Raw genomic sequence first — 22500 nt, 5'->3', positions numbered from 1 at the left:
GAATATTACAGCTTTATGAATTAAAAAGTTAGGCCTATATGACTTCAAATGCATGCTTTGATTATTAAGATTTAGTTAAACCTTTAAAACGGTAGAAAAATTTGAACGGAAAACCTTATAAAGTTGTTTTTGTTAAACTTTTAATAATTGTATGTTTCATAATAAAACAATAAAAAAAGTAATCCAGAAAAATGTAAATGTAAAAAACTAAAATTTAAATGAATTAAAATTAAAACTAGAAAAATTAGTACAGAAAACATGGAATTTGAAAATAAAAAGGATTTCATAAGACCCTTATAAAGTTGTTTTTGTTAAACTTTTAAGAATTTTATGCTTCATGATCAAAAAAGTAATCCGGAAAAATGGAAATGGAAAAACAAAATTTTGGGGAGAAAATAGAGTTTGAAAAATGTATTTCACAGGCCCTAATTACCGAAGTCTTGCATTTCTGCAGCTCAACTACAGTCTCCTCATATTCTAGCTCTGGTTCTGTTTCCTTCACGAACTTCTGCTTTTTTTCTGCTGATGCTCGCAGTCACACATGCTAAATAACACACAACGTGACAGATGTAACTACAACCACTGACAGTTCTGAAGGAAACCCGACGAGAACGTGCATTTGCAATGCATTGGTCTGTGTACTTGCGTATAGGGTGTGTGTGTGTGTGTGTGTGTGTGAGAGCCTCCCAGCGTTCCAGAGATGCCTGGAATTCCCTGGTGTGACACTGCAGCAGGTTTAGAGAAGGATTCGACTGTGACACACACACACACGCACACACACACACACCCTCTGTGCTGTATCACAGTCTGCACAAAGACATCATTTACCTGTGTGACCCTGACCTCGCTCGAGTTCATCTAATGACTGTCAATGATCAACTCTCAAACCCTCGTTACACATCTGCATTGTTCTCTAATAATGACTCATCTCACACAGATGTGAGAAACTAAAACAAGAAGTCACTTCACTAGAGACGCTCAACCGTCAGACAATATCTGTAACACACAGTAACACTGACTGCAATATGATAAAAACACAAATGATCTATTAATAAATATAGAATTTCAATAAATATATTAAAAATATTATTAATTTTAATCATCATTAAAAAAATACCAATAATCAATCAAAATGAATAACAAATATGTTATATTAACATGACATATACTACTATTAATACTACTAATAAAAATAAATAAATAATAATAATACAATTATATTAATATATTAACAATGAAAATGAATAATAATGTTATGACAATCATAATAAAAGTATTATTCTTATATGTATTATTATAAAAAATATTTAAGGCAAACATTAATGCCAATTATTCAAATTATAGCTGAAAATCAACTTTTTTTTACACAATTATTACATACAAAACAAAAACCCTTAGAACCCATTATCTATAATGTGCATTATCCATTAATAAGACTTTTAGCCCGTGTGAACAGTTTTTGCCAGATGCACATTATTTAAAAATGTCCTTAATAAAGAATTCAAATGATTTGCAAACACAAGCTATTCTTGGATCATCCAATCAGTATTTAGAAAAGTAATCAGTTTTAACCACATAAACTTAGTAAAACTCAGCAAGAACACGAATGAAACTACTGACATCCTCTCACTGAAGATGAGACGACTCCTCAGCGCTTCCCCTTTAATGATATTAGACACAAACGGTGTCCATTTCACCGAGCGCTTTATGAAAACACACCCGGCCCTGAAACACAACACTAACACACTCTTCAGAGAGACAGCCGGTGCAAAATAAAACCGGTTCAGAGAAAGCATGTCACGTTCTCTTCCTCTTGGCTTCACGTTTCCCAACGCCACGATCCACACAAACATCTGACTCCAAAAATAAGCAGAACACGTGTGTTTATGTTCAGAGATATGTGCATCTGCATGCAAACCAATCGTTCCCGTCTGTAAATGAGTGAAACTCATTCAAGTGCTCGGCCAATCAGCACTTAAAGAACCAGACGAGACTAAATACAGGGCTTTAATGCATCCGCTTCCCGGGCCCTATCTTGCTCCCAGCGCAATTGACTTTGTATAGCGACGCATGTATCATTCCTATTTTGCACCCGCGCATTTTTAGAAAACCATACATAATTACAAGGAAAAATATTAACACACGAGGGAAATCATTGTTGTGTCCATGAAGATGTGAAAATTAGGCATAAATCTAGCTTACACATTTACCCAAATTATCATACGCCTGTTTAACCGAAGCTAATTTGGGTGTTTCTCCATCCCCAATGTCACTTCTCTGTGTTTTACGGCCCTGATGAGAACGTCGGTCTCCTCGGATGTGAACCGCTCCTGGCAAATCCGCCGTTATAATAGGAATCCGCTATAGAACAAGCGCGCCTGCTCTTAAAGGGAATGTGAGATGTCGCTCTGATTGGTTTATTTCACATTACGCCCAAACCACACCTATGAGTAATGAAGCTACTTCAGACCAACCCCTTTTAGATTTGCGTCGGGCGCAAGAGTCATTTATCCCGCCGGTATAATAGCAACAGCGCCAAGACCCGCCCACAAAGTTACTTGCGTTTCGCGCTTGATACTTGCGTTTCAGACCGTTAAAATAGGGCCCCCCATGTTTGATGTCTAAACCATGGGCTCATTAACCTGTTAAGCGTTGCCAGTGCGCCCGCGCACTGAAGCGTTATTTATTTATTTAATTCAAAATTACTATCAGATTTAATGTTATACCTTGACAAACTATACATAATTAAAAAGATATAATACTCAAGTTTCAGTATTTAACCACTATTGTATTCTGAGAAACTCATAGTGACAGTTATGTCTTAATTTGTGTCAGGAGTTATGAAATGAAAAAATGAGTCGATACCTTTAATATGAATTATGCGCGTCAGCCGCTTTCATTCATAAAAAACTCCGTGCTGTCGTCATGACAGCGATACACAAAACAACGTGCCTCAGGGCTTTAGCTCAAAAATGTGCAGATTTGGAGAAATATTGATAGATTCTCATAGATTTACATCATATTTCTATAGACAGGAATAATATTTATTGAATTTATACCCAAATGCGTCGATGTAATCTTTATGAGCGTTTGGGACTCTGATTTACTGTGTTTTTAATTCATACCAACAGCCTGAGGGCGCTACATGCACAATAATAGTCCATATATGGAACATGAAGAAGAGCCATGATCATGTGACATTCCAGGACGTTAAAAATAAAGTCATTTGACATGGTCTTGAAAAACATTGAACTAAATCCAGAGTTTTGGACTTATTATCTTCAGATTTTAAACATAAAATGTTTAGACATGTGGCTTTAGCTATAATGCATTTCTAGATTGCTCCAGTGCCAACTTCAATTTTATTTTCATGAGGATGTTTCATAAAAAATAATTTCTAATAACTTTACAAAACTTTGAAGCTATTTATAACAATTTTTTTCATTATGACAATAATTAATTCTACATTTACAATAAACTGCCAGGTGTCAGCTTTCAAATGAGATCATACTTGTGCTTTTAGTACAAAGGGTTCATGAACTGTATGTGTTTCAGTTTGGGTATGTCATTTCTGGGGATTTTTCAAAAGTGGGGTTGCAGCTTAACAGGTTAATATTTGACCTCCCACATTTGCATATTCACATATATTCAGAGTATTCAGCAAGTCTGGCTTGTATGACTGTATGAACTATGACTGTATGCTGTCATATCATATACACACAGATACTGAACGATCTTCATTACAACCTGCCAAAATAAAAGTTCAAATTAACTGACATAAGATTATTAGCCTACTACTGTACAGTACTTCTTAAAATAAAAATAATATTTTTTAAGAATATCATATTTTTATGTTAACAGTAAACCTCAGTTACGCAGAATTTAGTTTGCCAAAAAATAAAAAAGAGAATTAAACCATAAATTCAGAACAATTTTAACAAAAGATAAAACAATGGACGGAACAAAACAATCTGATACTGCATGTCATGCATCTGTGCATTAAAGTAAAAAAAATCAAACTATCTATGTTTTTAATACGCTTTAAGACAAAGCATGTGTAAATTCATAAGTCGACACCATTGCTGAGTATTTCCTCCTTAAAACTGCAGTGAACCAAAGACAGTCTCAAAAACACGCTTTGAAATCGCTGGTGTTTCTGACGTCACAAACTACCTTGTAACCAATCAGATCAACGTGTGATCGTCAACCAGTGGATCTCTGAGCTGAGTGAGTGAGTGGAGGCGGGGCTCATTTGCATATTCATAGAACCGCACATACTAAATGAGGCGAGGGTGTCGAGTTACGTTCAAGATATTTTAAGACTTTTCAAGGAAAACACATTGAAATATGTAATTTTGGTGATCAAAGATGAGTTTTAAGGGATACAATGATTGACGACAGGGGGACTTTAAGTCGTATAGTTCACATCAGTGTACTTTGTACTGTGTGTGTGGATGAACGTGCTCGTCCGCCACCACCGAAGACCATTTTTGATCAAGAAAAAACCCTGGTTCTGAATGGCGTTCTCTGCTTCTCGGTCTAAACGTGTGGATCAACACTGCCGCTCATCAGAGGTTAAACGCTGTGAGATCTGACACAGATCCAGCGCTGATGGCCAAAGGCACACACTCCTTCTCTGAGCTGACGGAGCATAAATACTGACAGCTCATCATTAGCTCATGGTGTGTGTGTCCCTGTGAAGGAGACCGCGGACACAAGACAGCTCCAGCCGCTCTATTCAGAAGAAACATGCATGATTATGGTAATGGCTGTTGCAGTTCATATTAGGGTCCACTTAAGACTGAAGCACATGACTGACTGACTGTGTTATTCAATTACAGCTCTCGGGGAAATTTCACACTAATTCATCCCTCGTTGTGTCTCATCAGCTCAATCTGCAGAGACGACAACTACACAGTATATATATATATAGGCCTATATGTTGTAAATAAAACAAATTATTGGAGAAAATACTATTTCCGTCTTTCAAGTTTAATGCAATGTTTTATATTTTGCATTTAATTGTGAAATGTACTAGCATTTACTGAGGGAAAATAGTTTCTACGCCAGCGTTTTATTCAGTGTACCCACAATCCCCTGCACTTGAACACTTCTCTCACGCTGGTGTTTTGGTTTAACGGTTCAGTGAATCAGAATCAAACGTCTGATGTCGTCTGACAGGTTCGTCTGGTGAAAGTAATACAAAGAAAAGTGAGTTTTTTGATGCAATGATAAACGCACAGTACAATCTTTAAAGGAATATGCATAACATGATCCTCCTGCACACTTCTATTGTGTTGCACGTCAATCTGACCCACTTATAACCCTTTGAATCACTAGTCAAACAATTCATGACTCGTTGAAATGTTTTTCTCATTTAGGGTCAATGTGCAATTTCGACAGGTGTGTTAGGGAAAGGCTGCATTAATTATTGTTGCATCGATTGCGTTGATGTCAAATCGACCCCAATTGGTTTTCTAGGCAATTCACCAAATTCCCATGCACTTTATCACTTTAAAATACAGCAAAGTTACAATAAAAACTGGCGAACTCCATGAAAACTTATAGGGTCAATTTGACCAACATCACAAAATGCATAACTAGATTTCCAACACAACAGAAGGGCAACATTTGTGAAGTTCACGACGTCAGATCTTTGACAGATTCGTTTGAGACACGTGATAAACAGCGACTGGTGATTTTACACGAGCATCAGACGAGCTCTTTCTGTCTAAGTGGGCAGAAAAACTGCACAAATGACCAGCGTCCAGTTGCAACAAACACTTAAAGTCAAGAAAGCCTTTAGTTAGAGTTGTAAGAGTATTATCAGGAAGGGTTTTCTCGCAGCCGCCGCAGACTTCATGCCGACAGACGCACGTCTACACAAGCTAGTGACTATAAAAGATACATTATTTTAAAATTACTATTGCATTGATTGTTATTATTTGTATTAATTTCAGTCTGTAAACAAAATCAAGACCGACAGATTCCTCATTACATCCGTCTCAAATCTCCCTCTCTCTCTCTCTGAACGGCTTGATCGTGGTGATTTGGAGATTTCCCAGTGGATGATTGTGCGTAAAGCTCTGAGATCGTCCCGTCAGAGATTACGGCTCGCCAGTGTCTTCATACGCACTGATCTATCACATTTATTCTACATGACGCTCAGTGGGCGAATAATAATCCACAGCACTCAGTAGAGCTGCACGATTAATAGGGTTGGGTATCGTTTTATTTTTAGCGATTCCGATTCTGCTTATCGAATCCGGTTCTTATCGATTCTTGTTTCCGATTCCAATATTTTTTGTAGGGAGAAAAAGAGCAAATACTTGAAGAATAAATATTTCTACCTTTTATTCTTGCCAATTTTAAGCAATAACCAATAAAATGGCTAAAGTGAAAGGAGTCTCTTCATATAAAGGTGTTGATTACATTATTACTCCAGTAGGTGGCAGAAATCGACTGTTTTTTTCATTGAATTATTTATTCAAGAAGACTATTTTCTTTATTCAACTTCACAACTTCAGACTTTATTCAAGAGATTCGTTCAAAAACGGTGAATCATTCATTCATTAAACAAGTATTTATGAGACACTGAATTCATTAGTGTTTGAATTAATTATTCAAACTAGTTTTTTTTTAAAATAGACTATTAGACTATGTTATCATGCTAACATTATCACAGAAGTACTGGGGTAAGAGTTTAGAGTAATCAATATAGAGTAAATCACCGTTTGAAAGTAACTTGATGCTTCAAATAACGATTGTATCAATTATATCGTTACACCAGTAGGTGGCGACAAGTGACCAAAAATCTATTTGTCATTGAATCATTCATTCAAGAGATTTGTTCAAAAACACGGATTCATCCAGTAATAAAACAAGTGCAGTCTTTATGAGCGAGCGAGTCATTGAATCATTCACTCAACCCGATTTTTTCCAAATAATTCAAATTAAACACTTTTAAATAGACTTCAGCAATTCATATTTTGTCAGAACCTCTAGTAAATTAAATTACAACTGCATTTTTGTTTAGTTGTCTGTTCAGAATCATTGGAGAATCATGATCTCTATTTGAAACAAAAAAATTGTGCTTCTCAATTTATCTCAGATAATAAAGTGAAAATGAACAAACAAGCTGTGCACAATTATATTATATTCATCAACAGAAGGATCATGCTAGTTCTAGAAGAAAAAGGAAACATGCATCAATGGATGGCCCAATATGCTCATATAATCATGTTAAAAATCTAATCTAAAACGAATTTAGTAAATTGACAAATTACAAATGAAATCCGCAAAATCCGTTTTTTCCCCAATATCGTTCAGCCCTAGTTTAGATCATCAAACATCAGTGCATTTCAAACGCTGGCTGATGTTGGTCGGTGAAACGAGCCGTATCTCTCTAGTCTGTAGGGAACACCACTCCTCTATCACTTCACTAATACATTATTCATGTGACACTTCTAAGCTCCACCCACATTTCCATGGAAACAAAGAGCCACACCAACAGATGCAGATGAGCCTGTAAGAAACCACACACAGCTAGTCGAACTTTAACATCTATTAGGACACGTACATTTATTAATTTGGCAGAGGCATTTATCCGAAGCCATGCTGCCTATAAAGGGAGCACTAGACAGTTTACATAATCACACGCCGGCAGATCAATGGCTCCAATTACAGACACGCCAACAGCCATTGATTCAGTCTCTCGCTCTCCGTATCCGTCAGGAAGAGAGGGGGATTCTGTGACTCAGCGATCCTGACGGACACACACACACACGTCTTATTTAAACCGTCACTAGTAGAAGTCTCTCAGAAGACACCCATATCAAATCACTGAACTATATGATCCATTCCTTCTTGTAAACAATCTGACACACACACACACACACACACACACAAAAGAACCACCTAGAACAGTGTCTAATGTTAAATAAATCCTTCTCCTTTCACTTCCTCATGCACTTTATGAGCACAAAACCGTTTATAAAACATATCAGTATGTAGATGATAAAATTACCCATGAGTCACGACAGGAAACTTTCACAGAAGCAATAAACCAACAAAACTAGATGAGCTCGGTCAGCTGACCTAAAAACTGAACAGGTGAGACGGAATTAGAGCAAAAACATTAAAATAATGAATTCATAAACCGTGCAAGAGGACTCATGGATCACCTCAATACTGACTGATGTTTATTGTGCCATTTTATCATTTACAGTTTAAAGTTTAAAGTGAACGGTTAACTAAACCAGGTTTTTGACTTTCATACATTTAGCGTTATTAATAAGCATATTAAGAGCATTTCATAATAAACAAGGTTATAATTTGGAAAATTATTAAGAGAAATTACTAGTTAACTTTGTTTTGTTCTCATGATGAGAGTTTTGATTATTAGATAATGTACATTGTTTGTTTTTATGCACATTACTTTGAGCAAATACTTTTTTTAAATATATTTTTGGCTATTTTTACCACGCAAATCTGTAATGGACACGCGGCTAGTGTGTCATACAAGTAGGCGTCTAAATGTAAAATAAATACATTAAAAAAATATATATATGGCCTGATAAAACATCTGATCTAGCCTTTTAGAGAATTTATTTAATTAGGTAAATATTGGTAAAAATGTTCAGATTTGGCTCTCAGGATGAAATATTCTCATCTTTAACGAGTGTTTAGGATTTTATTCTTTTTCAAAGCTACTACGGCGGATCTATAACTGTTCCAAGAACAGCTGGGAAGGAAATAAAGCGACCGGACTTTAATTGAATACGCCTGGACTAGTTCACCTGGATATCTGTAGAGAGCAGTGAATAATACAGCATTAAACACACAACAGAGAGAACAAGCAAACAACACAAACATAAATCAAAGGCAATTACAGTAGGCCGTGCCAAATGTTCTGGCTACACTGTTTTTGGCACAAACTGAACTCCATACCAACACGCAGAGCATCAGACTGATGTAAGATACGCGTCTGGTTGTGTGTGTCTCCAGTAATCCGCTGATGTGTGTCACATCTAAATCCCCATCAGGATGGAGCATATATGATTCAGCTCAAACTATACAGACCGGATGAATTATGACAGATTAACTGAATGGCCAGAGAGCAGAATGGACAGAGCCTTTGCTGTGATGACCACAGAAACGTATTATATTCAAAACTTTTCAGTGTGTAATTCAGATGTTCGGTTCAAAGTATATATTTTTTTTTAGCAAGACTGTAACGTTACATATGTAGGAAATATTAGATAATTAATTGTCCTGGACAAAATATATCAATCTATGAGTGATGATGTCACACTGACAGGCGACACACACACACACACACACACACACACACACACACTCAAGGACAACTTTACCAAGAAACACACACAGGTCACACGCAGAATCAAAACATTAAAAAGTTTCACGCTTGAACAGATCTGAGATCAGCAACTCAACAGTAGAACCGTCTTAATCAATCAAATCTGATTTAATGTCAGATCAACTTTGATTGTAACACACCTACACAAGTTTGGAGGGGTATGTGTCAATGTAGAAATACACAGACATTTACAGACATTTGACAGAGACACACACACACACACACTTCACTCACTTCTACACAGTCACTGACCCGCGTGCGGAAACCGCCCTCAGCGCGCGCACACTGGCGCGTCACTCCCTTTACTTATCAACATAATGATGAAGATGAGTTATCATCAGACTTTATTAAGTTTATTCTCACCGCTTTCGTTGATTTCCGAGAGTTTTCCGCGCGTGTGTTGGTGTCGCGGCCTCAAGCTGATCCGCCCTGCGCTCTTCACTGACCGCACACACAGGTCACCGCCCTCTGAAGCTCTCAGCCAATCACATGCCAGAATCAGCAGACGGACAGCGGTTTTCTCCAATCACGGCGCGGATAGAGCGTCTCTGCGTCTGTCCAACTGGCGCACTTTTGATGGACGCGCGTCGCGTGCAATCAGTGAGTTTGACTCCTTATACGGGCCAATGAAAATTATAACATACCAATATTTCACTCTTTTGAGGTAAGTATAAATCTCCACGGTTAGAAATATATATATTCATGAAATCAAATGTTTAGAAAAAAAAGATTCCAGTAATTTACGTCACAGACATTTTTTGATGGAAAATTTAAATTCTCAAATAACGTCATACATGCTAAATTATTTAAAATTATTGAGATTAAAATTATTTAGATGCAGATTATAATAATTCAAATTGCGATGTAATTTTGAGCTAATAAATGTGAAACATTAATTTAAAAACTATGAAGCCTGGCATATTTCTATTGGTACTCACATACTCTGTAATAATATTTGACATAATTCAACAGAAGAGCCACTGTATGTAGAGTTCAACCGAAATCTCTGCTGGAGATGTTCAGATCCTCTAATGGTTGAATGCCGCCATCTGGTGCTCAGATTAAGCTCAGATTAAATTCAGGACTCGTTTGCTATAGTTAGAATTGATTGACAGTAAATTAGAGCATTAAGATTGGACAGTTATTAGGCAGGATTTATTGGTAAGGTCATAAATTATTCATAAATCCCTCACAGACTAATTTAAATGTGTCATAGTCACTTTATGTATTATGATTCAGAACAGTAAATCTACACATTGCAAAGACTTTATGCACTCAACTAATTTAATTTAAAAAAACGATTAATGTTCATATGTGTGTGTGTGTGTGTGTGTGTGTATATACACACACAGTAGTTTGGAAACATTACTATTCTTTATGTTTTTTAAATAATTCTCTTATGCTCATCAAGACTGCATTTATTTGATCAAAAATACATAAAAAAATGTAATATTGTGAAATATTATTACAGTTTAAAATATCTGTTTTCTATGTGAATATACAGTAAAGTGTAATTTATTCCTGTGATCAAAGCTGAATTTTCAGCATCATTACTCCAGTCTTCAGTGTCACATGATCCTTCACAAATCACTCTAATATGAGGATTTATTATCAATGTCGGAAACAGTTGTGCTGCTTAATATTGTTGTATAACCTGTGATACTTTTTTTTTTTTTCAGGATTCATTAATGAATAAACAGTTAAAAAGAACAGCATTTATTAAAAATAGAAATCTTCTCTAACAACATAAATCTTTACTATCACTTTTTATCAATTTAACACATCGTTACTGAATAAAAGTACGAATTTCTTTCAAAAAAAAAAAAAAGAAGGGAAAAAAAATACTGACCCCAAAACTTTTGACCGGTAGTGTATATTAATATTTATAAATGCTCTTCTTTTTTATTTTTTATTCATTCAAAGAATCCTGAAAAAATGATCACAGGTTATAAAAAATGTTTCCACACTGATATTAAATCATCATATTAGACTGATTTCTGAAGGATCATGTGACACTGAAGACTGGAGTAATGATGCTGAAAGTTCAGCTTTGATCACAGGAATAAACTATATTTTGAAGTATATTAAAATGCAAACCATTATTTTACAGTGCAATAATATTTCACAATATTACTGTTATTTTTTGTATTTTGATGAAATAAATGCATATTGGTGAAAATATACACAGTGTGTATATACTTGCTTACTTGCTTAGCGTCCCATTCACCCCAGCCAGGTATGGACGATTCCCTCTGTGATGCATTTCCATTGTAGTCGATCCATTCCCAAGGTTTGAATATGTTCTTGCCATTCCCGGTCATATTTCTTTCTGCTCAATCCAAAGGGCACCATGATAAAAGATTCAGCAGTCTTGTGAAAGTATCTTTTTGTTGTGGTACGAACGCCTCCTTTAGGGGCGTTTCCAAAGAGGTCCAGGAATGGCCATAAAGGTTTGTAATGGTAAGCGATTATTTTGCATACGTAAAACATGTCCTATCATTTCCAGCGACGCCGGGTAAGTAGAGGACAGAGGTTCCTTCAGACCACAGCGTTCTCGCTCCTGCTCATTTGAGATGAAGTCGGACCATCGAACTTTTGTTATGGTGGTCAAATATTTCCATCCTTTTTTTTTGGTCAGCTTTCACAGGCCATGTTTCAGAGGCGTACAGCAGTGTCGCCCGAACTTTAGCACAATAAATTCTTGTTTTCGTCTTAATTCGAATGTCCCGTCTATTCCAGAAATATTTCAATGCCGCAAAGATTGAAGAGGCCCTTTGTATTCTGGTTTGGTCGATCATTATCTGCATGGAATCCATTGATTCTGCAAGGACTGCGATATCATCTGCAAATGTAAGATCAGTGATTGGTCGTTCTGATGGGTGAATGGTTACTCCAATAGGGTTATCATCTAGCGCTTTTTTGAGCACATGGTCAATAGGCAAGGTGATAGTATGCCCCCTTGACATACCCGTTTTTGTGGCAAAAGCATCTTCGCCATATAGGCTCTGACTCTAGTTTGTGTTTTCATACATTGATGCACAAAGATTAACCAGCTTGTTGGGGATTCCTTCCATTTTAAGTAAAGACCAGATAGTTCCTCTATCGACACTATCAAAGGCTGCTGTGAAGTCCAGGAATGCGACTACAGTTGGTTGCCTAAATTCATGCCGTAGTTCTGTTATTTGTCAAGAGGAGGCACTCCAAGGGGGCTATTTACATATCTTTGATTGTGTACATGTACATACGGCAAATCCCAGATATTTAGACAATTACCTCTGTTTTGATGATCGGGACTGGCGAAACTGTGCCGTGAGTACCCGAGATAAGGGTACCTCAGAGCGATATAGTTTCCTGATCTAAGCGGGTAAAATATAATCAGAGTTTAAAAGAATAATCAAATATTCGTTCACGTTTAATGATGCACTGACATCATTAAAATCTTTTTCATTTATGGAGTCGGACGAAATAACGAGCCAATACATGTGAGAAAATATATTGCATTTAATCTTGTTGTGTTGCGAAAAAGGAAAGACAAGTAATACGCAGAGAAACCTTCCCTGTTGTAAGACTGAAAATACTGGTCGAGGCCCGGTCTATGGACCTCCCCATGCGGCCTCACTTCCTACAACAACTAGGAACTCACACAAGAACATGGTTTAATGTGAATGTTTATCATTGACTGTTATGTTTTTGGTGTCATTTGAAATGTCTCAAAGTGAGTGGTACAGATATCTCATATCCAGATAGATCAAATAAAAGGTAATAAGGTTTAGAGAAGTTTAGAGAAAACTGGTTCAGAGCCATTTGAGGGTGGTCTCCCCCATGTCACCTGCATTTGAGGGTGGTCGCCCCCATCCCCCATGTCACCTGCATTTGAGGGTGGTCGCCCACATCCCCATGTCACCTGGTCAAACAGGATAAAAGAAGGTGTTCACCCTCTCTCTGGGCTCTTCTTTGCTGGACGTGAATGGAATAGGAGGTCTTTCTCTCTCTCTCTTTCTCTCTCTCTCTCTCTGTTTCCATTTCCCTTTCTCTCTCTCTCTATCTCAGGTAGGCTACAAGCTGGGTAAGATTATTTGGTGTAACCAATGTATAACCATGTTCTAGATATTTGAATTGATTGTGGAATTGATCTCTGATATCTGAAATATTAAATTGTTATGTGATTATTCTAACTGATTTTGACATTGTTCATTTAATGGTTAAAAGGAATAGTCAAACATTCGCTCCCTTTTAGTGAGGCACAGATGTTATTAAAACCTTTCATTTATGGAGTCAGATGAAGTAATGAGTAAATACATATGATCAATGTATTACAAATTTAACCAACCAATACTTTGCATGAGTGAGGACAGAACACGTGATAACCTTCCCCGTGTATTGGCGAACCGACAATTGGACCAATATAGCGGGCCTTACACTGTATTATTGGAAACCCTCATTGGACCAATAGACGGGCTTACACCAGCTTGGTTTTCTCTTGTATACAGTTCGCGAATGGGCAATCCTGTTTAGGAGAATTCGCTCCGTGAGTTTGTAGGCAATGGCTAGAAGGGAAATACCGCGGTAGTTCCTGCAATTTCTCTTTTCAATCTATTGGGATCTTTTCTTCAGCCCATATTGTGGAATAAAGATCGTGTAGGTCCTGTATCAGGCTAGGGGTTTCAATGTTAAAGAGGTCAGCAGGCAGACAGCGGAGCACTCCTAAGGCATTCGATAGCTTTTGGGATTTCCTCCATAGTGTGGGTCTTCACTTATGTTATGCTTTATTGGTGGATTTACAGTAGTTGAGGTATGGCTTGAATCGCTTGTGGTGGATTTCGATTTAGCAGTTCGGCAAAATATTCACACCATCGTTCATGTAGTTGCTCTTTGCTTTTAATGTCCCGGTCATGCTTGTCCAGAATAGTTCTGCTGATAGGTTTTGAATATTTTCTTGGCAGGTTATTGACTAAGCGGGATAGTTTCTTGCAATCACCTCGAGTTCTGTGGCTTGATTTGTCCAGAAGGTTTCCCTGTCCTGTTTGGCAGAACGCTTTATCTGCTGCAAGGATATGGCTGTTATTGCTCCGTGCGATCTTCCTTTGGTTTGATAGGGAAATAGTGTTACAGCTAATCCAATCATCAATCTTCTTTTTTGTATGTCTAGTACAGCTTTTGCCGAGGTGGTACGGCTTTGTTTGATTTGTGTCCATATCCCATCAACTGAGTTGGGCTTGAGCTGTGGTTTTGGGTTGCTATACTTTGAGTTATTTTAAGTTGTGTAATGTTGAACTTCATTTTCACATATGGGGCGTACTTTAATCTTTAAGCCAAAACTAAAGCATGGTCTGTTACAATATTTATACCCCAGTGAGAATGAGCATCCAGTAAGGTATGGTGCCAATACTTATATTCAATACAACATATATATAATAAAGAAAGGTAGTCATTTCAGCTGTTTTCAAAGAAGTTTATTGAAATAAATATTTCTAAATTTTATAAAGTCAACCGTTTATAATGCTAGCACAAAATCTGGACTTTCTGAAGTGTGTCCGATTCCTCAGGTCGTTCCAACATGATCCCAGACGTCAGTGATGAAACATTAGTTCAGAGTCACATGTCCATGGAAGAACATGAAGATCAGCGCTTCAGTCGACGCTCGTCCTCTACAACTGAAGACTCAGTGCAGCATGCAGAGAAAATGTGCACAAACTTAAATCTGCCTTTATATATATACTGTATATATATATATAATTGATATACTTACATCATTATTAACAGAGTTATTCACACGTTTCTTTAAAAAGGAAAAGGAAAAAAGGTCAAACGTATGTAGTTTTCCTCTAGTTTTTCTTTTTTATTATTTTCTGCATTTCAAAGCATGCCAAGGAAATGCGTTTCTGCATAGTGTCGGCTATAGGGACGCCAGGAGGAGAGACTTCCTTATGTACAGCAAAATCGGGAAGGAGAAAAATAGCAATCCAGTGTAAACGAATTACCAAAATAAATTAAAACTCAAAAAAGATTCAAAAAATATGTACATACAGGATGTCCTTCATGATTCCAAACTAAAGCCTGTGTAATAATCACACTAGTTCACGTGGATTTGGGTGCGTTTGGCCTGTTCTACGTTCTCTGTGTCTATAGTTTATGGCGTAAGTGCGCTTGGCTTCAGATCCCTGTAAATAGACGTGAAGAGAGCAGAGAGGCAGAGTAAAGGCTAAAAGATGTTTAAAATCTTATCAGATTTCCACAAACACGACGATAGATCAGATTTGCTGTGTTCGTTTGCGCTCGAAAAGTCAACAAATCGCACCAAAATGAATAAAAATGCTTTCAAAAATCAAGATATGGTACAAAAAAAAAAAAAAACTCTGTTTAAGTTCTTGTTTTTAATTTTAATAAGCAATATCGCACGAGCAAAAGTGCTGTTTCGCGAATATCAGCGCGTTTGCAAATGTGATTTTATACAATGATTCAATAAACAATAAGTTAATAGGCTATTAGGTGACTTATTTTTAGATCGGGATGCGCGATATATCGGCCACCATATCGGTAGATAGATATATGATCATTTTGAATGTTATCGTTATCGACCCGATAAGAAAATTTGGCCGATATATTAAAGCTGATAAAAACATGATGGTTTTGAATTGCTCGAAATATGATTGGAATCACTTTAAAAAAAAAAGGAAAATACAGTTCAGTGCAACATGTCTGTCATATAAGCTACATAAAATAATAATGAGAACATCATAATTGTGTGCTTTGGACATGGCTTTTAATGGTGAGACTTTTGTTTTTGTAATCAGGCTCTCAAAATTATTAAAAAAATTTGGATTTAGATTTATCGGCCAATATATCGGTTATCGGCTTTCAAATAAAAAATAATTGTCAGTTATCGGTATCGGTAAAATTTTCATATCGGCGCATCTCTAATTTTATTTTATTTTATTTGTAAAAAAAAAAAGCTCTATTATGCCAATTAAAATAGTTCCAAACATTAGAGCCGTTGCGCGTCTCTGAGCAACAAAAGTTTTAGTTTCGTTACTTCTGCTTTGTCCCTGAATGAATCAGCCGCTTTGAACGAATTGTTTGAGTGAATGATTCAATGACTCACTCGTTAAGACAATGATTTGCCGCCACCTACTGGTGGATTTTAGTATCGTTTAACTTCAGCTGACGGATGAAGATTGAATGCTGTTTTTGTTTTTAGTCGTGATTGTGACAATAGTTCTGGTTAAAGAGATTTATAAATAGACTATTAAGAGGGAAATATGAGATAGCATTGTAAATATAACAGAGATTAAGTAATTGCAGTCGCATTGCATTCAATGTGTCTTTTTTTCTCCGACTGTTTCTTTGAAACGGGCCTCCGAATCGCCCCCGTCTTAGATTTAACAGTTTTGATTTAACTTGCTAAATGTCTCGTGGTCAAACGTGATTTAAGAATGATTCAGTGACTCTTAACACACTTCACACCACAGGAAAATCTGATAAGATCATCAGTAGAGCCATCAAGATAATCGGGAGTTTTCTAGGACTGTTGGAAGATTTGGGCTCAAAGTGGGCCTGATTATGATGAAGTGTTCGGGTGCCTTTAAAGTGCACAGCGTCACCCAACACCAAGAGAAACACACACGACAGGACACGTTATACACACACTAACCCAACTCAGCAGGACCATTATCATCAGAAAAGTGTCATAAACATATATGAACATAATAGTGTTCTGCAACATAACAATGTTGAACATACAGAAATAGAACGAAACACAATCATTTTGTTATAAGCTGCATTAATTACTGTCTGAACATTAGGACAATGAAGCCGTGTTTTGTGAATTAAACTCAAATTCCCCGCTGACACAGATTAAATCCTGGATTACAAACAAACAAACGACCAAATCAACTAAAAATAAACGAACTAATGTGTGTCAGAGACAACCTTACAAACAGAAACACTACAGCCATGAGGGAGAATCTCAACATAAAGAAAAAGCAGCTTTTTACATTAAGGATTTTAATGACCAATTTCCCCTGAAACCACTAAAAGTTAAAAAATGAAACCTTATTGTAGTGTTACTATTTATAGTTATTCATTACAGCAGTATTTGTGTAGCTTTCATTTATGATAAATTAAAATAAAATTATGAATATCTAATATCCTAAAAATAAGCTTTGTTGTCTTTAAGCCAATATAATATTTTTTTTTATATTGGGGTCAAATTTGATCTGGATGTGTGAGATTCACCCATTTGTGGCGTTGAAAAGACTCACAGAATCTATAGAGACACTAATAATGATAAAATTAACAACAAATATCTACTAGATAAATATGTGCAAACTCTTGCATTCATCAAAGTAAAAGGGAATATTGTTATTAATGCAGTAGTGTTCGAACCGTTCTTCACATTGACACAGATTCAGATGTTTGATCAAGTTCAGTTCAAATTAAATATCATATTTGGTATCAACGAAAACATAAACCACAGATAAACAGCCGAAAGGCAGGATGATACAATCGTTGTCATGATTCATGATTCGTGTACAGATGCTAAACAGGTTCTCATGCTAATATGCTCTTCTTTCCTCAGAAACGCTTAGATTAAATGCTATAATAATTGAAATATGATAACGGTAAAGTCTGCCATAAAAAAAATGCCTTATATTAAAAGTGTATGTTTATTATCGCATGCTTAATAGCTTATTGTAAAGTTTCTTTTTTTCTTGGTCCACACGTCTGTTTTGAATGAATTCATCAGGTTCAAGAGCTCGACCAAATCATCATGTGACTGTGGCTGCAGGGCCGTAAACACCACAGATAATGGAAAATCACTGAAAAATATGAACTTTTACACCCAATCTTCAGTATTTGGTTTCATTTGTGGTTTAAAGGATTCTGTATTGCTAAAGCTAATGTGTTCCAACTTTAAAAATCTCGCCATCTTTAACAAGACGCTGAAACCAAACCAACGCGCGTCGGACCCGTTGCATATTGTTGGTCTCAGTGTCAGACACATGACTCTTCATAGCTTTAAACAGCTGTCAATCACCCCACCCACTGCAATCCAGCCAATCCAGTGTGAGTGGGCGGGGCTTGAGGCTCCGCCTTCTTCATCATTCTTGCACAGTAAATGAAGGCAAAGACAGACAGACAGACAGAACACATCAGATTATTATTTCTTCTGTTAGGCCAGCTAACACTAATAAGTTCAACCAGTTCTTTGTTTTGGAAGCGCCGTAGACGTGAAGATATAGATCGAGAGAGTCTGGAAAATTCAGTGCAAGACATAATGGCTACTTTGAAATTAGTAATAATCATTATTGTTTGTTTATGGATATCCAATACTGGATGACAGCAGTGGAGACGAGTGAAGTTCATCGCTGTCTTTCATGATCATACGCGAGTAAAACCAGCTCCAGTGTGTCTCTGAAACTCCTCAGTGCAAAACCAGAAGCAGGACGGAGAGAGAGAGAGAGAGAGAGAGAGAGAGAGAGAGAGAGAGAGAGTGAGTCTCTAGCTCCCCGGGTCTGAGCTGTGTTTCTGTGGTGTGTGTGGTGTGTGTGGTGTGTGTGTCGTCTGCGGCTCCTGTAGAGAGAAGCGTCTCTGGACGTCCAGGTCCGGTCGGGTCCCGAGGTTTGAGGATCCCGAGGGAAGAGCGTCTGCAGGATGGAGAGACTCGCAGGACTGAGGGAGAAAACAGACGAGAGATGCTGCGGTTTAAACAACACAAGCGTTCATCAATTCCTGCTGGAACTGCACAAGATACTAGTGTTTGCTCAGACAAAACTTTCATTTGAATCAAAGATTACAATTTTATATATTATATATTTATATAGTATATTAATATTTATACATTATATCTATCCATCATCTATTCATATATCATCTGTTTATCTATCTATCTATCTATCTATCTATCTATCTATCTATCTATCTATCTAATATGCTAATAAATTCTCTAAAACTGCAGTTCAGAATTGATCAAGTGTGATGACAGTAGTGTGTGTTTGCACTAGTAACGGAGCATCATCTGAAACCCATCAGCATGTGTGTGTCACACCTGTGAGAGCGGAGCGAGTGTGTCTGGGTCCAGTGGAGTGACGGGCTGCACGAGTCTCTCTGGGAACATGGATGGAGAAACCGTGCTGTACGCCGGAGGAACCAGCATCATCTGCCTCTGCAGGAGCTGCATGATCGTGCTGATGTCCGTCGACATGCGGCTCTCCAGTCTGCACACACACACACACACACACACACACACACACACACAAACAATGTAATATTTTTCAGCAGCATCAAGTGTCTGTATAGTGTTAGGAAGTGTGGTTTCAGTGAATCAGTGTGCGTGACGTCACTCGTAGTGTTTCTGAAGAGCATTTTTGAAGCCCAGAGTGGGCGGAGCCAACTGTTGCCATCTTGGAAGCGCATCACTCCCGGATAATCGAAAATGGACAAAGAGGCGGATTAGCTGAGGTGACGTGACGCTAACAGACAGCAGACAAACGGCTAGCAGTGACATCAGTTTTGAGTCGTGAGTTGTGAGGCGTGAGTTGTGAGGCGTGAGTTGTGAGGCGTGAGTTGTGGGTTGTTGTGAGTTGTTGTGAGGAGTGAGTTGTGAGGCGTTGAGTTGTGAGGCGTGAGTTGTGAGGCGTGAGTTGTGGGTTGTTGTGAGGAGTGAGTTGTGGGTTGTTGTGAGTTGTTGTGAGGAGTGAGTTGTGAGGCGTTGAGTTGTGAGGCGTGAGTTGTGAGGCGTGAGTTGTGGGTTGTTGTGAGGAGTGAGTTGTGGGTTGTTGTGAGGAGTGAGTTGTGAGGCGTTGAGTTGTGAGGCGTGAGTTGTGAGGCGTGAGTTGTGAGGCGTGAGTTGTGAGGCGTTGAGTTGTGAGGCGTGAGTTGTGAGGAGTGAGTTGTGGGTTGTTGTGAGTTGTTGTGAGGAGTGAGTTGTGAGGCGTTGAGTTGTGAGGAGTGAGTTGTGAGGCGTTGAGTTGTGAGGAGTGAGTTGTGAGGCGTTGAGTTGTGAGGAGTGAGTTGTGAGGAGTGAGTTGTGAGGCGTGAGTTGTGAGGAGTGAGCTGTGAGGCGTGAGTTGTGGGTTGTTGTGAGTTGTTGTGAGGAGTGAGTTGTGAGGCGTTGAGTTGTGAGGCGTGAGTTGTGAGGCATGTGAGGCGTGAGTTGTGATGCGTGAGTTATGGGTTGTTGTGAGTTGTGAGGAGTGAGTTGTGGGTTGTTGTGAGTTGTTGTGAGTTGTGAGGCGTGAGTTGTGGGTTGTTGTGAGTTGTGATGCGTGAGTTGTGGGTTGTTGTGAGTTGTGATGCGTGAGTTGTGGGTTGTTGTGAGTTGTGAGGCGTGAGTTGTGGGTTGTTGTGAGGAGTGAGTTGTGAGGCGTGAGTTGTGAGGCGTGAGTTGTGATGCGTGAGTTATGGGTTGTTGTGAGTTGTGAGGAGTGAGTTGTGGGTTGTTGTGAGTTGTTGTGAGTTGTGAGGCGTGAGTTGTGGGTTGTTGTGAGTTGTGATGCGTGAGTTGTGGGTTGTTGTGAGTTGTGATGCGTGAGTTGTGGGTTGTTGTGAGTTGTGAGGCGTGAGTTGTGGGTTGTTGTGAGTTGTTGTGAGGAGTGAGTTGTGAGGCGTGAGTTGTGATGCGTGAGTTGTGGGTTGTTGTGAGTTGTGAGGCGTGAGTTGTGGGTTGTTGTGAGTTGTTGTGAGGCGTGAGTTGTGAGGCGTGAGTTGTGATGCGTGAGTTGTGGGTTGTTGTGAGTTGTGATGCGTGAGTTGTGGGTTGTTGTGAGTTGTTGTGAGTTGTGAGGCGTGAGTTGTGGGTTGTTGTGAGTTGTGATGCGTGAGTTGTGGGTTGTTGTGAGTTGTGAGGCGTGAGTTGTGGGTTGTTGTGAGTTGTTGTGAGGAGTGAGTTGTGAGGCGTGAGTTGTGAGGCGTGAGTTGTGATGCGTGAGTTGTGGGTTGTTGTGAGTTGTGATGCGTGAGTTGTGGGTTGTTGTGAGTTGTGAGGCTTGAGTTGTGGGTTGTTGTGAGTTGTGCGCTGAGACCTGTTGAGCTGTTTCTGCAGCAGTTCGAGTCGGCCCTCCATGAGGCTGCGCTGCTGCCGGCTGACGCTGAGGCTGCTGGGATGCGGACGGTTACAGCGGGGCAACTCCTGATACTGCCTCCCCCGACTCTCACCCCAGAAACTGAAGATGTTAGACACACCTGAGAAAGCACCTGAGACACATGTTTATTTTAATATTAGAATATTAAAAATAAGATATTACATTATTTTATGAAATGTAATATTATTTACAATTCAATTTCATAATATTTTTTTATATTATTATTATTTCAATCATTTGGCCTGTTTTAAATTTTAAATAAGTTGCCATTCTGTCACCTGATAGGGCGTTACATGTGTTTCCTGTTTTCGGATCGGCCTCTCCCTCAGTGACATCCATGAGTGTTGTGAGAGGGGCGGGGCTTGTGTGCACAGGCTCCTCCCCCTCGTCCCCACTGGAGTGAGAGGACACAGAATCCCGAGGCTCCTCCCATCCCGGGTCCAGTTCGCTCTTGTTACTGGCTGCTTGTTTTCTGCCTCTCCGAATGGGTTTCTGATTCTTCTTGATCTCTCCAACATCTGCATCATCTGGAGAAATAAACACGGGATGAATATTCATCAACGGAATATGAGAAACAGGTCTAATGCTTTGTGTATATATATATATACAGTCAAACCTAAATTTATTCAGACACCTTGCTATCCCTTACATAAATGAACTATAGTGTCCTGCACCCAGTAGTAAAAAAAGATCAAAAATGATATATATATATATATACTGTATATACACACAAAGCATTAGATCTGTTCCTAAAGAGTTTGATGGTACCATTATGTTAAGATAACAACACAGCACTAATAAATAAAAAAACATAAATATTGGATGAAATATTTGAGTCTTTTTAAATTACAGTAAGTTTTTTAAGCAATACTTAATATAAGGGATTAAAATATATTTATAGTCAAGATTTGTATTCATTCATCGCGCACCTTACTTTTTTTTCAGTAAGCATGTCACAGTGCATATTATATATATATATAATCCCCCAGGTGAATGTATGTGCTACTATACTAAGTTTTTGTAACAAGTGTGAATGAT

At 38.1% G+C, this 22500-nt stretch overlaps 3 protein-coding genes across 17 annotated transcripts in view; 1 reads left to right on the top strand and 2 right to left on the bottom strand.

Annotated features, from left to right (window-relative positions):
* Positions 1-9856, bottom strand: part of LOC311283755 (uncharacterized protein) — a 76129-nt gene extending 66273 nt beyond the window's left edge. For 7 of the 14 annotated variants that reach the window (XM_084398436.1, XM_084398440.1, XM_084398441.1 and 4 more), the window contains exon 1: positions 9743-9856. The gene's annotated coding sequence lies outside the window, so the exon portion shown is untranslated. The remainder of the gene's footprint in view (positions 1-9742) is intronic. The other 7 variants (XM_084398435.1, XM_084398432.1, XM_084398434.1 and 4 more) reach the window with 5 other exon arrangements.
* The window catches only part of LOC311283746 (myosin-7-like), a 234498-nt gene that overhangs the window by 152597 nt on the left and 59401 nt on the right, over positions 1-22500 (top strand). The window lies entirely within an intron of this gene.
* Positions 14872-22500, bottom strand: part of kcnh2b (potassium voltage-gated channel, subfamily H (eag-related), member 2b) — a 190570-nt gene continuing 182941 nt past the window's right edge. The window contains exons 12-15 of the mRNA XM_084398443.1: positions 21741-21989; positions 21403-21574; positions 19428-19596; positions 14872-19051 (exon numbers count right to left, since the gene is read on the bottom strand). Coding sequence (XP_084254569.1) covers positions 18881-19051; positions 19428-19596; positions 21403-21574; positions 21741-21989 — 761 coding nt within the window. The 3' untranslated portion in view covers positions 14872-18880. The remainder of the gene's footprint in view (positions 19052-19427; positions 19597-21402; positions 21575-21740; positions 21990-22500) is intronic.

Source organism: Rutilus rutilus, assembly GCF_951802725.1.
Source record: "Rutilus rutilus genome assembly, chromosome: 24".
NCBI classification, from domain to species: domain Eukaryota; kingdom Metazoa; phylum Chordata; class Actinopteri; order Cypriniformes; family Leuciscidae; genus Rutilus; species Rutilus rutilus.
This window is presented reverse-complemented; position numbering and strand designations above follow the sequence as displayed.